The sequence below is a fragment of the Stegastes partitus genome, unplaced genomic scaffold (assembly GCF_000690725.1).
Source record: "Stegastes partitus isolate 25-593 unplaced genomic scaffold, Stegastes_partitus-1.0.2 Scaffold1757, whole genome shotgun sequence".
NCBI classification, from domain to species: domain Eukaryota; kingdom Metazoa; phylum Chordata; class Actinopteri; family Pomacentridae; genus Stegastes; species Stegastes partitus.
Window position 1 is genome coordinate 23937 of NW_007579488.1, and position 22340 is coordinate 46276.

General features: G+C 41.6%; 1 protein-coding gene across 1 annotated transcript in view; it reads left to right on the plus strand.

Moving 5' to 3' along the window:
- Positions 1 to 16209, plus strand: part of tcf4 (transcription factor 4) — a gene marked incomplete at its 5' end in the record, with an annotated part of 39384 nt that extends 23175 nt beyond the window's left edge. Inside the window, 5 exons of the mRNA XM_008302101.1 lie at positions 981 to 1134; positions 5470 to 5632; positions 8684 to 8913; positions 10053 to 10200; positions 12260 to 16209. Coding sequence (XP_008300323.1) covers positions 981 to 1134; positions 5470 to 5632; positions 8684 to 8913; positions 10053 to 10200; positions 12260 to 12308 — 744 coding nt within the window. The remainder of the gene's footprint in view (positions 1 to 980; positions 1135 to 5469; positions 5633 to 8683; positions 8914 to 10052; positions 10201 to 12259) is intronic.
- Between the last annotated feature and the right edge of the window lie 6131 nt (positions 16210 to 22340).

A 22340-nucleotide genomic window follows, 5' to 3' on the forward strand; every position in this document is an offset into this window, starting at 1 on the left:
CTGCTGGCTTCACACTGAAACATATATTAAATTATATCATAAATACTTTCTATGAACATGAGACCAAAATGTTCAATAAGCAGCAAAAAGATCCACAAAACAAGAAATGAAATAATTTAATAAGAATTTCCCAAATACAAGCAGAGAATAAATCCAAAGAATATTAGAAATAAGATGCATAAACTAATTATTTGCACATTTTAACATCTGTAATTATTAATAAAGTGATTTACAAAAGTGATTCGTTACATGAAAATTATAAATCTAAACGTCACCAGAGAACAGTAACAACACCGAGCAGCTCAGGTTGGAAGATAATCATCAGGAGAATCAGAAAATTAAATATTCTGCTTTTTTACAGCCAAAATAATCCAAGAAATATCTATTTGTCTGCGTAATTAATTCACAAAGCTTCGTTATTGTCCAGAATATACGAGCGAGAGTCGTTTATTCTGCTTCGGTCCGACGAACGTCGTCCTGCTGCCTGAAAAACACAAATATTCATCCGCCTCTGAAAATAGTCCCCGGTAGCAGCAGCGTCTGTCTGTTTGGTTTATCTGTGTGTCTTTTTGTGCATTTCTATGTTTGTGCGTTTGTTTTTTAGCAGTTGTGCAACAGAGAAAACACTGTACTGCTCTACCACCAGTGTACTGAGGCTGATTTTTATTTTTAATTATTATATTTATGCTGTTTTTTATCCTTTTTTCTTAACGTGTGGCTCTAATACAAGTTAAGAGTTTAGGTTTCTAGGTCTATAGAGAGAAGCTGACAATAAAAATCTTCTCTTCTCTCCTAAACATTGATGGTTTTTGGTCAGAATTCAAACCCAGATGGTCGTAGCTGAACCGCTCTGACCATCAGACCTCCACACAAATCACAAGCAGTCCAGATGAACCAGAAGCAGCCACATCTGGACTCGGAGCAGCTGTTTGTTTGTTTGCGTCCTTTCCTTCACTCCTTTCCTCTCCTCTGCCGTCCAGGTGGGCTCGCACAGAGAAGACGGCGGCGGCGGCGGCGGCGGCAGCGTGGGCGGCCTGCGCGGAGGACACTCGATGGCGGGTCAGGTGTCGGTGCCTCAGCTGCCGGTCCAGTCGGCCACCTCGCCGGACCTCAGCCAGCCCGACCCGTACCGCGGTGAGAAACCAGGAGCCACAACTTCATCTCAGCATCAGTTTGTCGCAGATAGAAGCTCAAACAAAAGGATGCAGCGATGAACAAACTGCATCTGTTGGTTTTAAGTGTGTTTACATGTAAAGTCCTGCTATTGTCATGCACACACACAGACAAAATGAACATTTGTGGTCACACATGAAGCAAAAATACGAAAAAATACACCTTTAATTAAGGCCACACGTAGTAATAACACTAAGAAGTTAAAGTAAAGATTGCAAAAGATGAGATTAGTGTTGAGAAAAAAGGAAAAGTGGCACAAGTGGATGAAGTTTAAGAGAAAGAATAATAAATAAATTCACATTTTTCTGCACAAGAAGGTTAAAAGACAAATAAATGATTTGATAAACAGGAAAGAAAATGCACAAGTGTGTGAAGTTTAATAAGAAATAATTAAATCAGACGAAGAAGTAAAAACTGTCAGAGGATTAAAAACAGAGAAAACAATGAGAGACAAAAGGAAAAGTTAGTTAACAGGAAGAATAACGCGTGGAATAATTCACATTTCCGGCCACACAGCAATAAAAGAGGAAGTTAAAATACATGTTAATACTGTAAAAGATTAAATAAATGAGGAGGAAAATGAGAGAAAGCAGTAAAAGTGACATTTACATAACTGTATGAAGTTTAAAAGGACGAAAAAGTCATGAAGTTATGCAAAGAAGTAAAAGTAAAGATTGTCAAAGATTAGATTTAAATGGAGAAACACAAGAAAAAGCGTTTAAAAAATGACATTTACACGATTAACAAGAAGAATAAGGCATGAAATTACACAAATATGTTTTAAAAAAGGGAGAACGATGACAGGAAAAATAAGAAAAAGAACATTTACAAAAGTTTAAAAGGATGAAAAAAGTCATGAAATTATGCAAAGAAGTAAAAGTAAAGATTGTCAAAGATTAGATTTTAAAGGAGAAACACGAGAAAAAGTGTTTAAAAAATGACATTTACACGATTAGATGGGGTCTAAAAAGAAGAATAAGTCATGAAATTACACAAATAAATATGTTTTTAAAAAAGGGGAGAACACTGACAGAAAAAAAATAAAAGTGAAATTTACAAAAGTGGAAAAAAAAGAAGTAAAATGAAGAAAAAAGATGAAAAATGAGGAGATGATGTGACAAAAAACGGGTAAAATGAAGCTCAAGAAATAAAAGACAACAGACAAAAAGAGAAAACAAAACGAGCAGTAAGGTGTGTAACAGGAACCACAAACTGGAGCTAAAATAAACACAAGAAGGTGAAAACGAGGAAACTTCAGGAAGTTGAGCGTCGCTTCGCCACCGGAGCGGCGAGACAGAAACTTAACGAGGAGGCTGAACGGACGATCCGAATGCGAAGCAGCACAAAGTGTATATGAGCGCGCCGCGGAGCAAATTAGCCCTGAGCCGGGTTTTAAAGGCTGAAAATGACTCCGCTGGCAGCGACGGCGAGCCGCCGGCGGCCGCAGCCAAGAGAGTAATGAGGTGAGAGAGGAAGGAACACACAGACTCTGGCAGCACAAGAAGAAGCTCAGACTGGCGGAGCTCAAAGTGTGAGGAGGCTGTAAATAAACGCTATTAGAACGCTTCTGGCAGCCGGCGGCGGCTGCAGAGCTGCTGCAGCCGCTTCACAACAATCAGGAACTTTCAACAATTAAAGGACGTCGACATTCACGTTCATGTCCTCCGTCTCCGTCAGGCTTTAGCTCCACGCTGCAGGCTGGGAGGATTTATTTCTGCTCCTCGTGTGAATTTATAGTTAAAACAAACAGATTTAAAGGTTCGTTCTCTTTGCTGCTGAACTCAGGACTCAGCTGGTGTCACAATCAGAGGTGGACGAGAGTTCAACCACTTAACCTTAATGAAATAAAATCACAAAACAGACATGATTTATCAGCGTGTTTTCAGTGTAAATGTAAATCTGTGTTAGTTTGTGGAGCTGGAGGAGCAGCTCAGAGCTCGTACACAGAATATAAACACACTGCTGCAGCAAGAGGATGTAAAGGACACACAAAATAACTAGAAATAGATGCAGAAAAGAGTCAAACAGACACAAAATGATCACAAAGAGACGACAAAAGACACATAATAGTCTCAAAACAACTACAAAGATGCAAAAAAAGAGGCTCATGATCACCACAAAGATGCACAAAATATCTACAAAGACATTTATAACAACCACAAAGACCCAAAATAACAAGAAACAGACAAAAAAAACAACCACAATGAGACATATAACAACTACAAAGAAACACAAAACAACTACAAAGAGATAAAACAACCATAAAGAGACACAACAAAACAGCCAGGAGACAAAAAACAACCACAAATAGACATAAAACAACTACAAAGATGCAAAAAAAAGAGGTGCATGATAACCACAAAGATACACAAAACATCCACAAAGACCCAAATTAACAAGAAACAGACAAAAAAACAACCACAATAATGCAGAAAACAACTACAAAGAGACAAAAGTCAACCAAAGAGACATAACATATCATAAAGAGATGAAAAACTACCACAAAGAGACAAAACACAACCACAAAAAGACACAAACGTACCACAAAGATGCATAAAACAATGACAAATATGGGGGAAAAAAACGGTGCATGATCACCACAAAGATGCACAAAATATCTACAAAGACATTTATAACAACCACAAAGACACAAAATAACAAGAAACTGACAAAAACACAACCACAAAGAGACAAAACACAACAAAAAGAAACACAAAACAACTACGAAGAGACAAAACACAGCTACATAGACATAACATATCATAAAGACGTGAAAAACAACCATAAAGAGACACAAAACAACCAGAAAGAGACACAAAATAAACACAAAGAGGCATAAAACAACTACAAAACGACAAAAACAACCCACAAAAGTGATGCAAATGAGACCAAACAGACACAAAATGACCACACAGACGCGTCACATGACCACAAAAACGTATAAAACAACGACAACGAGACACAACACGGCTCTGAGGTTGTGTGTCTTTCTCCCAGACGTCCATTTGTTTCATAATCGACCCTCCAGCGACCATCAGAGTCGAATCCTGCTCCTGGTGGAGAACATAAAGTCACCTTCATCCAACAGAAATCTGTTTAATTCAGACACACATGCTGACGTATAACTTTACTCTTATGATGTGAAACCTAAAGGAGAAAAAAGAAGCTCTTTAATGAACATGGCGGTGCGTCCTGGTTAGCGTCCGTCTGGTGTCGGCGTCGCTCGCAGCAGCACAAAGTCACTGTTCACCGTTTAATGTCTCGTTTCGCTGCAGCTATTTATGCGCAAACACACGGACGATTGTATGTAAAAAGGCCCGCACACACACACACACACACACACACACACACACAAACCAAACACAGGCCGTCACTCAAAGCCGCACACAAAATGCCTCCAGTCAGGCAGACGGAGATTCAAAATGGCCAACAGTTGGCCGAGTGTGTGTCTGTGTGGGAACAGAGCGCTCGAGTGTTTTGTGTTGACTGAGATGCTGGCAGCGTCCCAGCCGCGGATCCATACAGACGTCAAATAAAGGCTGCACTGTGGTGGTGGTGGTGGTGGTGGGTTTTTTTTTTTCGTCGGAGGGCTGGGAGAGGCTCCTCGACTCTCCCCGGCCGCCATCTTGGAGGTCGGCCGGAGGATTCGTCGGCGCTCGAGGAGGCCCGGCGCGACATGTCGGCAGAAGGGGGAAAGCTTTTTTTTTTTTTTCTAGCAGCGAGGGAACACACAGCCTATAGAGAATCCTGGATATCAACATAGATAATATTTATGAGGAATCAAGGATGAACTAACAGCAGATGTTCCCACCTGCATGTCGAGCTGTTAGCATTGAAGCTACATTCTTGCACCACTTTTTGACAACATGCAGCGTCATCCGCTCTGAACTCCGCCCCCCAGTGTTGCATTAAAATGCTCCAATTGTAATTAAATTCTCTTTATTTCTATTTGCAATGAAATGCATCCTGCAGTTGATTCTAATGTCGGCTTTGCAGCGTTCCTGCACAACGTCAGGATTGCTAAAGCCAACTTTGGGGCGTGTTATTGGACGATGGTTTAACTTCCGTAGCTCAAAAACAACAAGAGATGGGATGTAAACAACATGAAGAAGTCAACCTGTTTGTTGTCCCGTCCATCCGCCCCAATCTCCTCCCTACAATGCATAATGTACGTTTTCTTTCGGGACTTTCTGGGTTTCAAAAGTGTGATTTCTGGGCAACAACCTGCACAGCAAACATTACACCGAATCTTCAGCACGTAGATGATAACCCCGCCTCTCCTCTCTCGTCCCACAGCCCTGTCCGGAGGCCTTCAGGGCCAGAGCACCTCCTCCGTCAGCTCGGAGATCAAGTCCGAGGACGAGGGCGACGAGAACCTGCTGGACTCGAAGCCGCTGGACCCCAAGAAGGAGGACCCCGACAGCAAGGAGCTAAAAGCTATTGAGAGGTCAAGATCTAGGTAACCCCGCCTACCTCCCAGACGTTCGCTTCCATCAAACCCCTCAGCTGGTGCTGGGACTCGCGTTTTATTCCCAAAACACCTGCGAGCTCGGAGACCTTCCTGGTTCTAGTTGTTTAAATAAAAACCTCTCCAAGAGACAGAACCGGTCCAAGACGTCTGTCTAGAACTTAAACAGCACACAACACAACTTATAACAGGTGGAGTTTGGAGTTTTCTAGGTTCAGTATTTAGACAAAGAACTCACTTGTACTGCAGTAATTTTAGATTTTAGTGTCGCTTTGTTAAATTATATGAACACTAGCTGCACCACAGGACCACAACCACAAAAAAAACCCAAACTGATTTGTTATGTTTTGGAGACTTTCTAAAGAGAAGGAACCCAGAGGAAGGACTTTGAGCTGTGAGTGTTTTGGGAACCAGCCTCTGGACTTTGATGAAGTGACCAAGTGCGATGAGAAGCAGCTAAATGCATCCATTAAAACGGAGACTTCTTCTGCCCCGCGTCCACCAGACATCTCCTCGTTCTCTAACGACGGTGTTTGAAGCCGAGACGGCTCCGTTTGGAGGATTTTCTGGTGGACTCGTGGCTCCTCGGTTGAGTTTCGTCGGTCTCTCCACGGTCTTGAGCCTGGTTTTAGCTGTTTCTCACGCAACAGAGTAGAGCCAACGGACAACATTCACAAAGAAGCGCCGTCTCGCTGCCTCCAGGCCGGGAAGCTAACACCAACACAAACTGCTGGCGAGAACCTGAAGGTGTGAAAGCCACCTGCTGTGAAGGTAGACACCTGAGAAAGCTAAATCTGAAGCTGTTGGTTGTTCCCGTCCTGGATGCAGCTCGGCAGCCTTCACCCCCTCTGAAGGATAAACAAGATGTTTATCAGGGTTGCTTTTCACCTGGAGGACAACTGAAATCAGAAAACATTTGAATCCCAAACCCAGAACTTGTACATGATGGTGGCGGTCATGTTGATGTTGATGTTGATGAATGATGTTGCCGATGCCGTGTTTCAGGGTTTGGGAACGTACTGCCGTGTGCTCCAGCAATACAATGCCAACGTACTATAATAAAGGGGGATTCCACCAAGTGTTTCTGGGGGAAAAAAGTTTTATAAAACCTTTAGTGGCTCACCTGAATTTAATGCTAGCAGCTCAAGGCTACATTAGCCACTAGTTAGCACACCTATGCTACTAAGTCAGCTAGGCATATCCAGGATTTCTTTTTGTTATCCGGCTTTATTAAACCTAACAACAAGTGGTTATAGACTCGTTAAGGTTTCTGAATCTGGCCATGAGCGTTGTCTTGGCCACTGGTGACCAATTAATTCATGTAGTTATTCTTATAGCATTCAAGAGAAACAAATCTGAGGCCAGAAAACATAAGTTGGGTCTCATTTCTGTTTGAAACTTTACTAACACACCCCAAATCTGCGACCAAACCATCAGCAGCCAAGCTGAATTGTGGGTAACGTAGGCCAGGCTAGGTGTCAACGAGGAACGGGGATACGTAGAATTGAAAAAATGTAAATTTCTGGTCCTCGCACATCGATTTTAATCCTTTTATTACCATCCATCGTATCTTCAGGAATGTTTTCAGAGTGCTAAGCTAAACTTGTGGAATTTACTTTGAGGTTTGTTTTATTTCTGTGCCTTAAATTTAACATTAATTAGTGGTACGAAGTGGATGGAAACAATAAGACAAGTCAAACTGTTTGTTAGCCCATCCATCCACCCCCGTCTCCTCCCTAAAATGTGTTTTTTCTTCAACTTCTCCGACCTTTTTGGGTTTTAAACCAACAACATGTGTGTTACAGGTCTGCATACGATAGCGTATTACGATTAATTCAGTCTTAAGAGCAAGTAAAGACTAAACATTGAAACCGATAAGTGCTGCATCCCCTGTAAAGTCAACAGGTCCGAGGCTTTAGTGCACGTACGAAACCATGAAATGATTTAAAGTGTCGCAGCAGCTCCGTTGAAACCGTCCGAGCGTTGATGCTAACCGAACGTTTGTCACCAGATCCATACGAGGAAAACTAAATCAGCTCCACACTTTGGATGAAAAACAACATCCAGGCGACGTTTATTACAAAAAACCACATTGTTGTTTTCTGTATATACCGGGAGAATATAAAAAACACAAACAAATATATTGTGATGCGTCTGGAGCGGAGGTGAGCAGCTGATCCCGGCGCTGAGTGGGAAACTGATTTAATTAGCTCGGCTGTGGAGAAAGCATTAGCAGTAAAAAGAAGAAAATCTCTCCCATCAGTGCTGCTCCACACTGATTTGTGTGTTTATTTTTTTGAGCTGATTTAGACTAAAATCTTAAGGGAATAATTAAAAAAAAAAAAAAAACTGTAATAGACTAAGCTCCTTCTAAATAAACAAGCAGTTTCATTTTTGCTTTGCTTAGAAGAATCCTGGCGAATGAACGTCTGTGACCTTTTTCAACCTGTTGGTCTTCAATCTGCTGCTAGATGTGACCCAACATCCTTAGAATTAGACGCTTTATTGTCATTTTAATGCAGCACAAGACGGCCATAGAATGACATTGTAAAGGCACTTCCAAATTAAAAGTGTGCAAACGAAGACTTTTCAAAAAAATACATAAAAAACTCTGAAAAAAGTGTAATTGTGGACATACGAAATGTACAAAAGAGTAAAAATCTGTAAAAGAAATTCTCAAAAAGTTAACATTAGAACATTTACAAGCTTAATAAATATGCAAAACATCTAAAGTCTAAAGGTCTAAAGGTGTAGCAGCACAGAGGGGCACATAGCAAAGGGTAAATGTTCATATAAATGGTTTAAATCCGTCCTTCTTTGGGTTTTCGCTGTATACTTTTCAACGTGTCCCTGCAGCAGCACGGCAGATCTGTTCCCAAACCCTGTCGCTTCACCTTGTAAAGGTCTGCTCGTACAAACCTGCAGCATCTACAGCAGGTTTGTACTAAACGGATCCTTTACGCTCAGAAACTCTCATATTCATTCTCGAATCCTCCCCTTCCTCCTCCTCCTCGTCTTCGTCTCCATCATCGGTCGCTGCAGCAACAACGACGACGAGGACTTGTCTCCGGAGCAGAAGATGGAGCGCGAGCGGGAGCGGAGGATGGCCAACAACGCCCGGGAGCGCCTGCGCGTCCGCGACATCAACGAGGCGTTCAAGGAGCTCGGCAGGATGGTGCAGCTGCACCTGAAGAGCGACAAACCTCAGACCAAGCTGCTGATCCTGCACCAGGCCGTGGCCGTCATCCTCAGTCTGGAGCAGCAAGTCCGAGGTCAGTGACGTAGAGCATGGACAGCGCTTTAAAGTGACGTCTTCATGCAAATAATAAATGGAAAAGCTCCACTGTGCTCTTGACCATTTAGGTTCATTTGGTTTGATTTAATCTTTTATTTTAAAAAAAAAAGCCAGAATACAAAGTCTGCTGATCTTTTTCCAACTCATTCCATGAAAGCCTGAAATTTCAAAATATATTAAGAAACCATCACTGTCACGTCTTTAGTTACCAAACTCCACATCCTTCAGCAGGAAGTACATACTGTGAAAGACGAAATGTGTATTAATCCGCCTCTAAAAACGCACTATTTCCTCTTGTCTGACTGAAGTTTTCTCCAAATGACCAGCTGTTGCTAAATGACTTAGTTTCGGTCTTTTGATGGGTTTCATGGATTTGTTGGTTGTAAGAAACGACAAAATGACAACAGCGTTGTTATTTAAAATGGTTTACATGGAGAGAACTGTGTGCTATTTGTACTTACAAGCTTGTCAAGGTTTCACCCAGGTGCAGTAAAAAATAAGGGTAAATATCCCTCAATATCTATAGTTTTAGTGTTTTTTTTTTTTTTACACAGTTACACAAGTGTCTAGAGCTCCCGTTATGTCAGGCTGAATTCTAAGGAAGGTTCACAAGATGCTAAAAGCTTCTTGAGCAAAATTTAACATAAAAATTCTTCCTTAATTGCACTGTATTTATGTTTAGTATTCTTTGGCGTCCTCTTCTGTCCTATTTAAGTTGGGCTTACTGCCTGTTTTGCTAACAGGTTACAGCATATTTGGTTTGTTATATGGTTGTGTAACCTTAGTAATAACTGTAACTTTAAACATGGCTTGTTTGTCTGTTTTTGTATTTTAAAAATGGGCCTTGAAGGTTATGATGCCTGTACAGGGATAGGATATAAGTCTGATGTTTCCTGCACTCTGGGGCTGAGAGAAGCAGCATTTGAATTCCTCTGTCGGCTGCACATGTCGGGACGTTGCCAGTGAAGTTCACTGTGCATGTAGTGACCCCGGAGCTCCAGTAGAGGGCAGCAGCAGCACCTGTTGATTGGTGCTCTGGCAGGTTTTGACTTTCAGTGTCACTGCAGATTCAGCAGAAATGAACCACCTGAATACGTTTTCTTCCCTCCCCCCCAGAGCGAAACCTGAACCCGAAGGCGGCCTGCCTGAAGCGCCGCGAGGAGGAGAAGGTCACCGTGACGTCGGACGGGACTCCCCTCTCGCTGGCCGCCGCCCACCACGCCGCCGCCGCCATGGGCGACGGGCCCAACCCCATGGGACAAATGTAAAGCGCAGCAACATCTCCTCCCCCCTGAATGGTCAGAAGATTTCACTTATACACTAATCTGCTGTTGTACCTTTAACTCAAAGAACCAGTGATTCAAAAACCAGTCCAGAAACTTCTCAAACCACGCTGAAGTCACGACTGTAAACCGTCGATTCTTCTGGCTTCAAGTGAACAAATTGGGCAAAAACAATCAGTTCTCAAAGGATGGACAGTTCCTCATTGGTCCACCAGCTGTCTGATACGGTCGCCTCTGTGCATTTTAACCATTTGAAATGGCAAAACAACTGGACTATTTGAACCCCCATAGAGTTTATAGGTCTTATTTCCCTCTACAGACATCCAATGTAACGTAGAGAAAACATGTTGAAGAAGTTTCTTGAAAGAAGTTTTAAACAAATGTGTTCATTGCGGATTTCATTCATTCAAATTTCAGTTATTTTTTTCTACATTTTCTTGCTTTTTATTTAAAGAAAATCCATTTTTTATCTTGTTAGCATGCACATATGTTGTTTTTAATGAGCAAAATAAGCACCGTGGCTCGTATTTCCACCTGCAGGGAACCAATTCAGACAAACCTACAGAACTGTCAACCTGCAGGATAGATGTATATCCTTATTATCCTGCAGAATAGACTTCCAGGACTTAATGCCTGTGAACCAAACAAGCAGAACTTACATTTTATTCTTCCAGTTGTCTTGTCATTTCCACCCCAAGCAAAAGGTTAAAACGTACACAGACGGCATTTTAGAACAAATTTCTCCCATTTTTTTCGTCCCCCTGCCGGTTAAAGTGTGGCAGGTCTGGTGACGTCCATTCTGGCTGAAGCCTGAGTTAGTTTCTGTCTGGTCTGGGTACATTTTAACAACAGATTGGCAGTAAGTGTGATTTTTAACGTGTGACTGTGTGGACTTGTGTTTTCCTTGTGTTTGTGTTTGCATGTCGCCGGCTCAGATGTGTTTTCTGTTGTCGCGTAGCCTCGAGGTACCAAAGGTCTCTGATAAGAACCAGGCGTGACCCAAGAACAAACCCGCACAGAGTTTCTCACTGGCAAAGAAAACACACAACAGTGAAGGGAATTGAGTAACGATGCTTTTCTGCTCTTTGTGCACTTTGATCCTCCTTGTGTGACGTTACTCATCCTCACTGTCCAAGCAGCCTCCAGTTTCACTTCAGTCTTGGGTCAAGAACTTCCAACATAATGTTTTATCTGTTACAACAATGCCCCTTGTTGGTGCGTTCATCTTTGACATTTTAGCTACCATCGCTAAGTTTTCAGATGTACGATTTTGATGACAACGAATGTTATCGACTCTCAAAGTGATTTTATTTTTATTTTTTTGTCACCAGTCAGATGAGTCAGAGGAAGATCTACTGGACAAAATGTCATGAAGTACATGATTCCTAATTATTTGGTGATCCTTATCGTTGTCTTTGGTGTTAGCGTCTGTACAGAACGGCCACTCGTGCAGAAATTCATCCATCCATCCATCCATCCATCCATCCATCCACATGTACTGTCCTAGCTGACACCCTGGACAGGTCACCAGTTCATTACTCACTTGAGCTAAATAAACAACAAACTTCCATCTTAAATTTAGCCTTAGTTGTATTTTATTGAGTACATTTGCGGATGACGAACCTCTTCCATGTTTGATGTTCACTAATAGGCAGACTTTCCTATTTGAAGCCCTACTACTGTACTCACCTGCTGTAGAGCTTTACAGGTATCGTCCAACCTCCACCCAACTGGTTGAGGCAGATGTCTCCCCTCCTAAACCTGGTTCTGCCAGAGGTTTTTCTTTTCTTTTCTCCTCTTCCCGTTAAAGGGAAGTTTGTTTTTTCCTTCCCGCTGTTGCCAAGTGCTGCTTACACTGACTCCAAAGGAAACTCTGGTTTGTTGGGTTTGTCTGTACACGTTTTCTTAAGGTCGTCGTCCTGAGATGTTGAAAATTGGCGCTAAATATATCAAATTTAACTGGATTACATTTAGGTCTACATTTGTAAGTGTTTCCACCCTAAAACTCCCCTTTCATGTTTCCCCTTCTCTTCTGTCCAGGTCCAAGGTGCCAGAGTTCATCAAGATGATGAGCGACCACTTCCTCTGACGGCGTTTCCGTGACAACCTGGCAATCGATCAAACCCGACGTCGCCTCAGCCCGACCAATCAGTATCTCTGGAACTTCGGCCTGACCAATCAGATCAGCCTCTTTCTCTCTCCTCTCGTCTGTTCGTCTCGGATCCTCCTCTTCGCCATCGTCTCCTTTTTCCGTCGAGAACACGAACTGCAGAGTCGCATTAGTCGCTTTCGTCGCTTTGCGTCCGCAGCTGAAGTGAACTGGATGCTTCTTTGTGGAGACGCTAAAACGGCCGCCGCGACGTCGCTGCTACGGGGTGGCGGCTTTTGGCACAAAGTGACAGCAATGGACACAAGTGTTTGGAATCACATCATCCAAGAAATTCTTCTTGTACTACATGTTTTATCAGCATTCCCAGTTTTAAAGAACAAAAGGGTTCTATATAAATATATATAGTATATATATATATAGATATATGAGAAAAAAATGACAAAAAAAAACTTGTCTAAAAAGTGCAACTGGACACGGGCAGCGAGCAAGGGAAGGGATTGGGGAGGGATGTTCAGAATGGAACAAAACATATCACAAAGTGTTTAAAGAGATTTTTTTTTTTTTCTAAAAAAAAAAACAAAAAAAAAGCAACATCGCGCAGCTGCTGTTGTTGAACGCAGCTCCAGCGCGTCTCTGACTGAATGGCAATCTAACGCCACACTGTGGATGAAGCTGTGCCTGATCTCCTCTTGGATGCAAACCAGTCAGATAGATACACACGGAGAACGCAACGCAAAACGAAACTAAAACAGGAAAAATTCCGGGAAGGCCGCACACCCAGACGTCCCCTTAGACACATTTTCAAAGTTTAAACGAAGGCGAGATTAGGAAGTAAAATCTGTGCTCGGGTTGCAGAGTAAAAACAAATGCTTGACTATCATAGAGGTCCAGGAAGAAGCAGGGCTAAACACGAAAGGGTAACTTGTTCTTTCCTTTCTAATGCATTCCCTCCGAAAGTGCAAATATTTAGGTTGCCTGTGTCAAGCAGTGTTTCTGTATGTTGCTTCTTGCCGGTAACCACATTGACTTTCTTGTACAAATCTTTGAATAGAGAGAAAAAAAACCCTGGACATTCGTACCCAAATGACCCGTGTGTATCTACTGGGAGGAAGAAAGTACTTTGAGAATCAATCATTGAATCAATTTAATCATTCAATCAGCGAGCGACTCCAGAGGGACTGGGGTGTTTAGGTTGTCGACCAATCACAGTAGAAACACATGAAGGAAGAATGATGCAGTAATGAAAAAGTGTACTTCTAAACGCGGCAGGAAGGGAAGGCTTTTCTAACATCTTGTCGTAGGGTTTGCGGTGCAGAACGAGCTCTAGCGAACATCCTGAATCAGAGACCTTTGTTGGATGTTCAATAGCGAGAGCAGTTTGGACCGCGACGGAAAATTGAAGGATTTGCCGGGCAGATGGTTGAGAGGACGGACAGATGACAGGAATCGGTTGACGAGTGGATTAGAGCCGGACTGAGCACTGAAGTGAATTCTTTTTCCATGTTTAGCACATTCCCTGAATCGTTGAATTGGGTGCTCCCGTTGTCCCGGACGCCTCCTGGGGGGGGAGCCATGTGGGATTAAGCCGGGTCAATATCACAAGGAACCGGAGCTCGAGAGAGAGAGAGAGAGAATCCAGAGGTCTAAATGAAGACGACACTATTGGGGGAAGCAAGGGAACAATCATCGGGGCGAGGGGTGTATCATTCTCTTCTGGGGGGCAAGCAGAAGTAGTCAAAGCATTCCTGTGTTGGATTCATTAGATTTCCTCATTTCCTGGTTTGGTGTCTGGCTGATGACCACCCGAAGCCTCTAACTCCAACCTCAGACCTCTCCTCATTCTACCATCACTGGGAGTCGGGGGCTTCCCGATTGACACTACTTGCTTTCTTGGACGAACTCTTAAGTCTTTGTTGAGGTGTCTGTTTGCTGGAACGGCGTCTTATCGAGGATGTTGCGGCGATGAAGGGGCATCATTTCCAACAGCTTTTGTTTTTTTTTTTTAGTGCAGTGCAGGAATCTGATCAGGAATCTTCCCAGTTGCGTTCTTCTTAGCGGAGAGGACCATCTGGACATATTGGACCAAGCAAAACCACACACCAGTAGTGAACAGGAGCGCAGAGGCATGTTAGCAAAAAAAGTCGTCGCTTCACATGCCACGGCTGTTTTAGCGTTCGGTAGCTAAACGAGTCGGATTAGCGGTTAAATGAAAGCACAGCTGGTGCTTTTGTGCCAGAGGACCAAACGTAAGCAGACCCAGACTGCCTGAAGGTTTTGGAGGTTCCATTTTTGGCCTCAGCATGCACTAACAGTAGCTCCGGGCCGGGAATCAAACTGAGGCATCCAGCAAACAGACACACCTGCTTTGTTTTAGGCCCAGTGTACACGCAAATTCGGAATAATTGTCAAAAATGTAGGACTGTATATAAAAGATGGACGATGCAACCATGAAATCACCCAATGGTTTGTAGACCATAATTTGTAATTTGACCATTGCCACCTAGGTCTTTTGAAACTAGACGTAATAAGCAAGGGTTGATTCCAACTGAAAACCCGATGCATGGTGCACCCAACCCTAAAATACACCCTAAGTTATCGAATTTAGTCTATAAACCACCATAATTAGTAAAATCTGCACAAAAAGCCCAAAACTACCAACTGAGACCATAAACTCATGAGGAAAATGTTTACCGAGGTGGCAAATCAAGTAAGAAGTGGGGTTATCTTCTCATAGATTTCTATACAATTGGATTCCTTTTTGCATCTAGACGAGTCGCCCCCTGCTGGTCGTTAGACAGATTGCAGGCACTTCTGTCTTTTATGTACAGTCTATGATTTCAATCAGTACTTCATAACCAGTTGAGTCCTGTATGACCCGGATTCTTGGGGAGCTGTTTTGTAAACATCAGCACCTATTTGGAAACAACAGGATCAAGTCGAGGCATGAGTCAGAGAGATAAAAATAAAATCAGGAAGAAAACTTCAGTATTTGTTGGGTTTCCAAGAACAGCCAAGCTCGTTGGAAGATCTGGAAGAACATTCTGTGTCAATCTGGAAGTCCCCGTTCACCACCAGTTTGAAGCCCTCTCGGTCCAGTTTAGCCCCCAGTCCCAGTGCTCTGCCGACCCTCGCCTTACGAGCCCTGAACCGGAGCCCCAGCCCCTGTCCCCGGTCTCTCGCCCCACCCAAGCGGTCCCACAGATGCAATTTGAACATTCAACACTTCTACCAACGTGCCTTTTTAGAGTTCATATCATTCGAGTTGCCAGAGGAGGACATTTACCTGGTCTTTTAATAGGATGCAAGCTTAGGGAAACCTGTTCTTAGTCGTTAGGTTCTATGCAGTCAGGTTTTTTACCAGACCTGGGAATTTAAAAAAAGCTAAAAAGGAAAAAAAAGTATTTTTTGGATAAAAAAAACGAAACTGTATTTAATGTACTGTACGCTTATATGTAAGTAGACAGCGTGTTCTGGCTTCGAGCCGATGGGACAGACGCTTGATTTAGCAAAACTAGCCCCCGTCCCAGTCCTCCCAGTCCCCCCAAAGTCCTCCAGAACCCCCAGACCCACTTTCCTGTTCCAAGCCCCGACCCTGTTTCCATGGTGAACAACGCGTCTCTTCTTGTATTATAGCTTATCAGCTTTTTATCAATATTTGATCGGCTTGTCCGTAAGCCAATGTAGTCTTCAGTACAAAGTGTGTGGTCGTATGTTGTAAAACCGATTTTCTTTCTTTTTTCTTTTCTTTGTTTTTATTCTTCTCTCTCTCTTTCTCTTTCTCTCTCCTTCTCGCTGTCTTTTATAAGAAGAATCTTTTCTCTGATTACTTTTTTTTGTCTGTTCTGGTTTACATGTCTATTACAGAAAATGTAAAAAAAAAACAAAAACAAAAAAACAAGAAAAGGGGAAAAAAAACAAACAAAAAACAAACAAAACGACAAACGAAAAATAAAAAAAACGACACAATTCGCTATCCGGCAGCATTGTTCTCTGCCGGGGGTCATTTAGAAACCCTACCCAATCAACAGGAAAGGCACGGAAACTGGAAAAGAATTTATTTGAATAAATCAATCTATATATAAATGTACAAAAAAATATATACAGTATATAACGAGGGTGCCGTTTTCTGTTATTTTTTTATTTTCCGTTGCTCGGGGGGAGGAGGAGGAGGAGGAGGAGGAGGAGGAGTTGTTATTTTCTCAAAGACTGAACCGGCAGGATGTTGGCGAGGCCCCTCAGTGTTATGAAATTTTTCAACTGACTTCGTTGTATTCTCTGTTGTTGCCACGACAACGCCCTTTCCCGACTAGTACGGCACCCTGCGCAGGACAAAATGGGACCGGAGTTCCATCAGCTCCATTCACTGCTATCTATCCAAGGCAACAACAACAACAACAACAACAACACAGACGTTTGTAAATTGTATGCAACAAAATGGCAAACTTTACCATTATTTTGAAATTGTGTATGTAAAAGTTATATTTTTACATGTAGACTGTTGTTATTTTGTGTTTTAGAAATATGTTGTATCGGTTTTTTTGTTAAAAGATGAAAAAGTAAAAAATTCAGTGTGTGTTGAAAAAATGTGTCACATTGAAAATGTAGTGAGGTCAAAAGTTCAGAAATCATTTTTGTTTTTGTTTTTGTTTTGTTTTTGTTTTTGTTTTTTTTAATTTTTCAATATTCTGTTTATATCTGTGGGGGACGTGTTTGAGGGTTCGAGGGAGGAATCAGAAATCATAAAAGATATATGATATTTGTTTAAATTCTCCATGCCTCATGACATTACCATTTTTAATTGTATTTTTTGCAGAGATGTGTGTAAATAGTCATCGGCCATTTCTTTTTTTGTTGTTTTTGTTTTCTTCCTGTGGGGTTTCTGTGGGGTGAAGATTTGCCAGTGAGAGACGATGATCACGACGATGAACTTGTTTTTGAGGTTTTTTTTGTGGTCAGGTTGTTCTCGTCCGGTTACAGTAGCCAGGTGCCAACTTTCTTTTTCAGTTTTGATCGGTGGTGCTCAAGTACTGTTTGTGGTTTTGGTTGCCGACCATCTGGAGTGTAAGTCAAACTGTTGTCTTCGCTTGCACCAAGTATCGCTCGTATCAGAGCCGACGGGAGCCGTTTTTAAAAAGTTTTTTGTTTTTGCGCCATGTGAAGAATTTACTTAGATTTTCAAAAAAAAAAAAAAAAGACTCCAAGTTTTTTTTTTTTTTGCAATAATAGAAAATTAAGAATTTCTGGTGATAATAATAATGATGATAATAATGATAATAATAGGGTTATAGGGTCATAAATTATGACAAAATCGCAACTGATTTACCCAAAGAGTGTCTCACTTTGGCGCCCCCTGGTGGCTATGGGCCGGCTCTGACTCCTGTGCATTTTGTTTTTCTTCGAGGCGGGTTGTAAATGTTGATGTGAATGTTAAATGAAAGACCCTCAGCACCTGATTCAAGAATAATATATGAAAATTTTGAAAAACAGATTGGAGAAAGTCGCTAATGTAAAGAAGCAGGTCGTCAGCAAACAATCTCTTCAGCTATTTCCCCAAAAAGAAATCCGATCGCGTGCAAGGCAGTTTCAGTCGTTTGTTGTTTTTTTTTGTTTTTTTTTAGTGTTTGCCATTAAAAACTGAGCTTTTTTTTGTCAAAAGGAAAAAGCTGCTTTGACTCGGACCTAGGTCAAACACTAGGATTGAATCTGTCGGTGTAAGTGCTAAATGTATTTTTTAAGTAATGTTATTATTCTATTTTTTTTTTTTTTTTTGCAATGCTTCATTTCATATTTTCTCTTTGTTGTATAATCAAGTCATCTCCCGAATTACAGTATCTCCATTTTTATGTTACCCCTGGTGTTTCTATTAGCCAAAATGTTAACTTTTTTTTTTTCTTTTTCCTCCTTGTTGTACATACACACCTCATTTCTCTTTTTCAGTGACTGTGCCATGAGCTTTGTAATCTGTTACTCTGTACCAGTTTTACTGCAATAATGAGTTGAATTCAAAATGGCCACTCCTGTCCTTTGTTTTCCCAGTGACATTAGAGACGTTTCCAGTTTTCTCGCAGCAACTCTTTCTTACTTCTACGAACTTAAATCAACATTCAGACACACTCCGGAGACGAGCGCTAGCCAACATCAGGAGCACAACCAATCTGAGATTTGGTGCATTTATATAACGCAAAATATTATTTATAGTTTTTTTCACCCACTTAATACAATTAAAAAAACATTTTATAAACGTTTTCTTTGTTGGCTATAACTCATGTGAAAGAAAATAACAAGTGAACAATAAGATGAGGCTGTTTAAAGGTTTTAGAGCGCCACACATCGGACACTTTTCTTCACACAAATGTCCACTGCCAGAAAAAAACATCTAAAACTCTATTTCCTCTTCTTTAGCCTGGATTCCTTTGCTCACTAAACCAACAGAGTATTTTTTTTAAGGTTGTGCTGAAAGAGTTTGGTTAAAAAATTATTTACAGGTTGTTCAGCAGCTCAAAAAGGGGCCCACGAGCAGATTAACACATAAAGAAATGGTATAAAACTTCCAACCAGGAGATTTTTTTTTCACTTCTGAGACAATCTTTAAAGTAATATCTGAAGTTCAGCTGGTTATATGTGCTGTTAGCGTACAATCAGATCCTCTAAAAGCCCCTAAATGTGTGATCATTTTCTCTTTTCATTGTGAAAGAGAGTTTGTTCCAAGTATTGTTTGGAATTGCTTCAATCTCTTCACCAACATACTCACCTAGAACCATTTGATGACTCACGATGCGTCGTGTGTCCTGCAGCCTGAATAACTGCTGACCCGTGCAGTTGTTGAACTGCAGACACACTATAAATCCAGATGTTTGCGATTCCGACACACTAAAACCACAGTTTTGGAGCTAAATAGGGCTGAACAATTAATGAATGTCAAAATAACCGTTTGAAACAATGCAACTAGCAAATCCTGAAGGCTTCAATTTACCAGAGAGGTCTGGTCATGCATACAGGTCAAGGTTTTTACACATTCCTCCTTGTGTAACACTCGCTTTTTTGATGCTATCTCATGTGGCAATGCTCCATCTCACGATTTAAATCTATTCCACAATTGACTTTAAAAAAAAACACACAAATCAACATCTTGATCTCGATATCTATCAGAAACTGTTCGAAATCGTCCTCATAAATGTGATAATGGTGGAGTTTTGAGCAGTTAATTGGTTTGTAGAACGTGGGGACACATTTAGCCTAGCTTAGCACAAACACTGGAAGCATCTTTTAGCCTCCATCAAAGCTGAAAACAAAACCTTCCAATGATTCTAAAGTTGCGAATCTGGATCCATCCTGTGGTCAGAGGAGGTTTGTTGAGTTACTCGAATGTGGTGCCTCCACTGTAAGATCAGGACTTCTGAGATACTGCGTGTAGCCACTACACCCAGCAGCGAGTCAAATTCTACATTTATCTCCTGCTAAAACCCCAATGACTTATTTTAAGTTTTCTATTTCTGCTCAGTATACAAAATACGACCTGCAGTTGATCCTGACTTTCAGTGACGCAATTCTCCCGTTAACATTGGGTGTTGGACGAACATATCTACGCATGTACAGTGGGTACTTTCACTACTAGCTTGGAAAAATGTTTATTTGGAATTTAGGTGGCATTTATGAGGGACATTGGGGGGGTGGAGACTGAAAAACTGATAAAAACTCTGGATTTATGTATCCGTCTTGGTGCAGACTTGTTTCACAGTTGATCTTAATCTAAGCAGGTTCTGGCTCTAGCTACTACTTTACACTTAGCGAGGTCACTTAAATTTCAACTTTATACCACTGGCTTATTAACTAATGCACTGATTAATGTTGGTAAACCAGTTTTCTTTGGATTTTAACTAAGATAAAGTTCTAATTTTAACAATCTTGCCACAGTATGACAACATTCCTAATCCAGCCTGTAGAGCTCTGATTGGTTGTCCGACCACATAAACAGACCTATTGAAATGACTGAAATGTGTTGTTTAGACATGTGGGACCAAGAAGTAATCTAGCATTCGTAGGAAATTACTGGTTTTAGAGCACATGTTACAAACACAAAGGAGCGGTGCATCAGAAAATCGTCTTAAAGTTAAAGTACACTGGGTCCAACAATGAGCACAAATAAGGAATCGACTGATATAATTGAACTCGTCGCTCATTCCCTGATTTTTTCAGTATTATAATCATTGCGTGAAGCTGAATATACATGAAACTGTGGCCTTTTTTCTTTCTTTTTGTTCCTTATGGTGCAATTCATTGAAGAAGCGAAAAAAGTAAAAGTAAATTATAAAGATGAATGAGCCCAGTGAGGCTTTTTTGTCTTATTTTTTTGAGCATCCTCAACAAGAAGCAACATTTCAACTCAGTTCATCAGAATTTCAAATATATTTAGCAGATTTTTTATTTTTTTTTGAAGCGATGATCCTTTTTTTTTTATTTGACAAAGTTTTGTTTGAAGCGTGTGTTCCTGGAGACAACCCTGAGAGGTTTTCTTTGTGGACCTCACATCCTGGCTGGCAGCAGATGGTGACACAGAACATCCGTAGAAGTCAAAATTTAAATTAAAAAAAACAACAGCAGTTCCAGTTTCTTTCCAGTGAGTGGCTGAGTGCCTGCAATCTTTCTTTCACTGCATTTTCTTTCCTGTGTCCTCGGTCTTGTGTGGTTACCGCTGTGTTCTTTTCTTACGTTTGCGGTTTCTGTTCTTCTGACTCCACGTTGTTCTGATTCCAGATGAGTGCAGATTTTGGGGAACAGGTTTTCTGTGCTGAGGGTTTTATTCTTCCTCGTACCAGCCCAGCAGCCGGCCGTTCGCCGCCTGTTGGTTTTCATCTTGTAGTGATTCGATGAGGTTCATGTTCATGACCGTTCTGTAGCAATAAATGTGCCATTTTTATAACGCAGCGCTTTGAATGCCTCTTTCTTTTCCCACTTTGCGGCACAAAAAGCGAAACTCGTGCATTTGGCGAATGAAAGAAAAAAACAGTCATTAAGAAACTTTACACACTTAAAAGGAGCATTTAGATCATCAGAAGTTTCCAATGATTTCTTTACCAGTTAAGTTTCTAAGATGGAATCATTGAAACATTTTGGTTCTTTCATAGATTTAATACAAGTCTTCTGGACATGTGACAAAATCTGTTGCATCACAAACACACATACAGCAGTTCTGATATTTTGTTTAGTTGATTAAAGCCAATTGAACCATTTCTTCACCACTTTGATGTGTGTTTGGGCTCATTGTCTGGTTGGAACATCCAACTGTGTCCAAGACCAACCTTCTGCTGATGGTTTCAGGTTTTACTGAAGAACGTGGAGGTGATCCTCCTTCTTCATTGTTCCATTGACTTTGTGTAAAGCTCCAGGTCCACTGGCAGCAGAACAGAACCAGAGCATGATGCTGCCACCTCCATGCTTGATGGTAGGTTTGGTGTTCTTGGGGTTAAAGGCCTCACCTTCTCTCCTCCAGACATGGTTCTGCTCAGTGTTGGTTCCAGCTGACCAGAACTTTCCTCCAGAAGGTCTTTTCTTTGTCCATGTGACCAGCAGCAGACTTCAGTGGAGCTTTAAGGTTCTGCTTCTGGAGGAAGAACTTCCTTCTCCATCAGCCTCTCAGCTCATGTTGATGTCAGACCCTGTGGACACTGACAGCTGTGTTCCAGCAGCTTCTGGTCCATCCAGAGCTGCTTCCTGCTGGTTCCTGGTTGACTCTTGACCATCCTGACCAGTCGTCTCTCAGCAGCAGCTGCTAGTTTGTGTTTCCTTCCTGATGGTGGCAGTAACACAACTGGACCATGAACTTTATGCTGACACACATGGTTCTGGTTCTGAAGCTGCTCTGAAATGGCTCCAAGTGACTTGTTTAAGTCAGTTATGTGCTTCTTTAGATCTTTGCTGAGCTCCTCAGACTTTCCCCATGTAGAGTTTGAGTCTAATGAGTGGATCAGGTGGTTCTGTTGAAACTGGATCAGAGGAGTCAGAAGAAGAAGT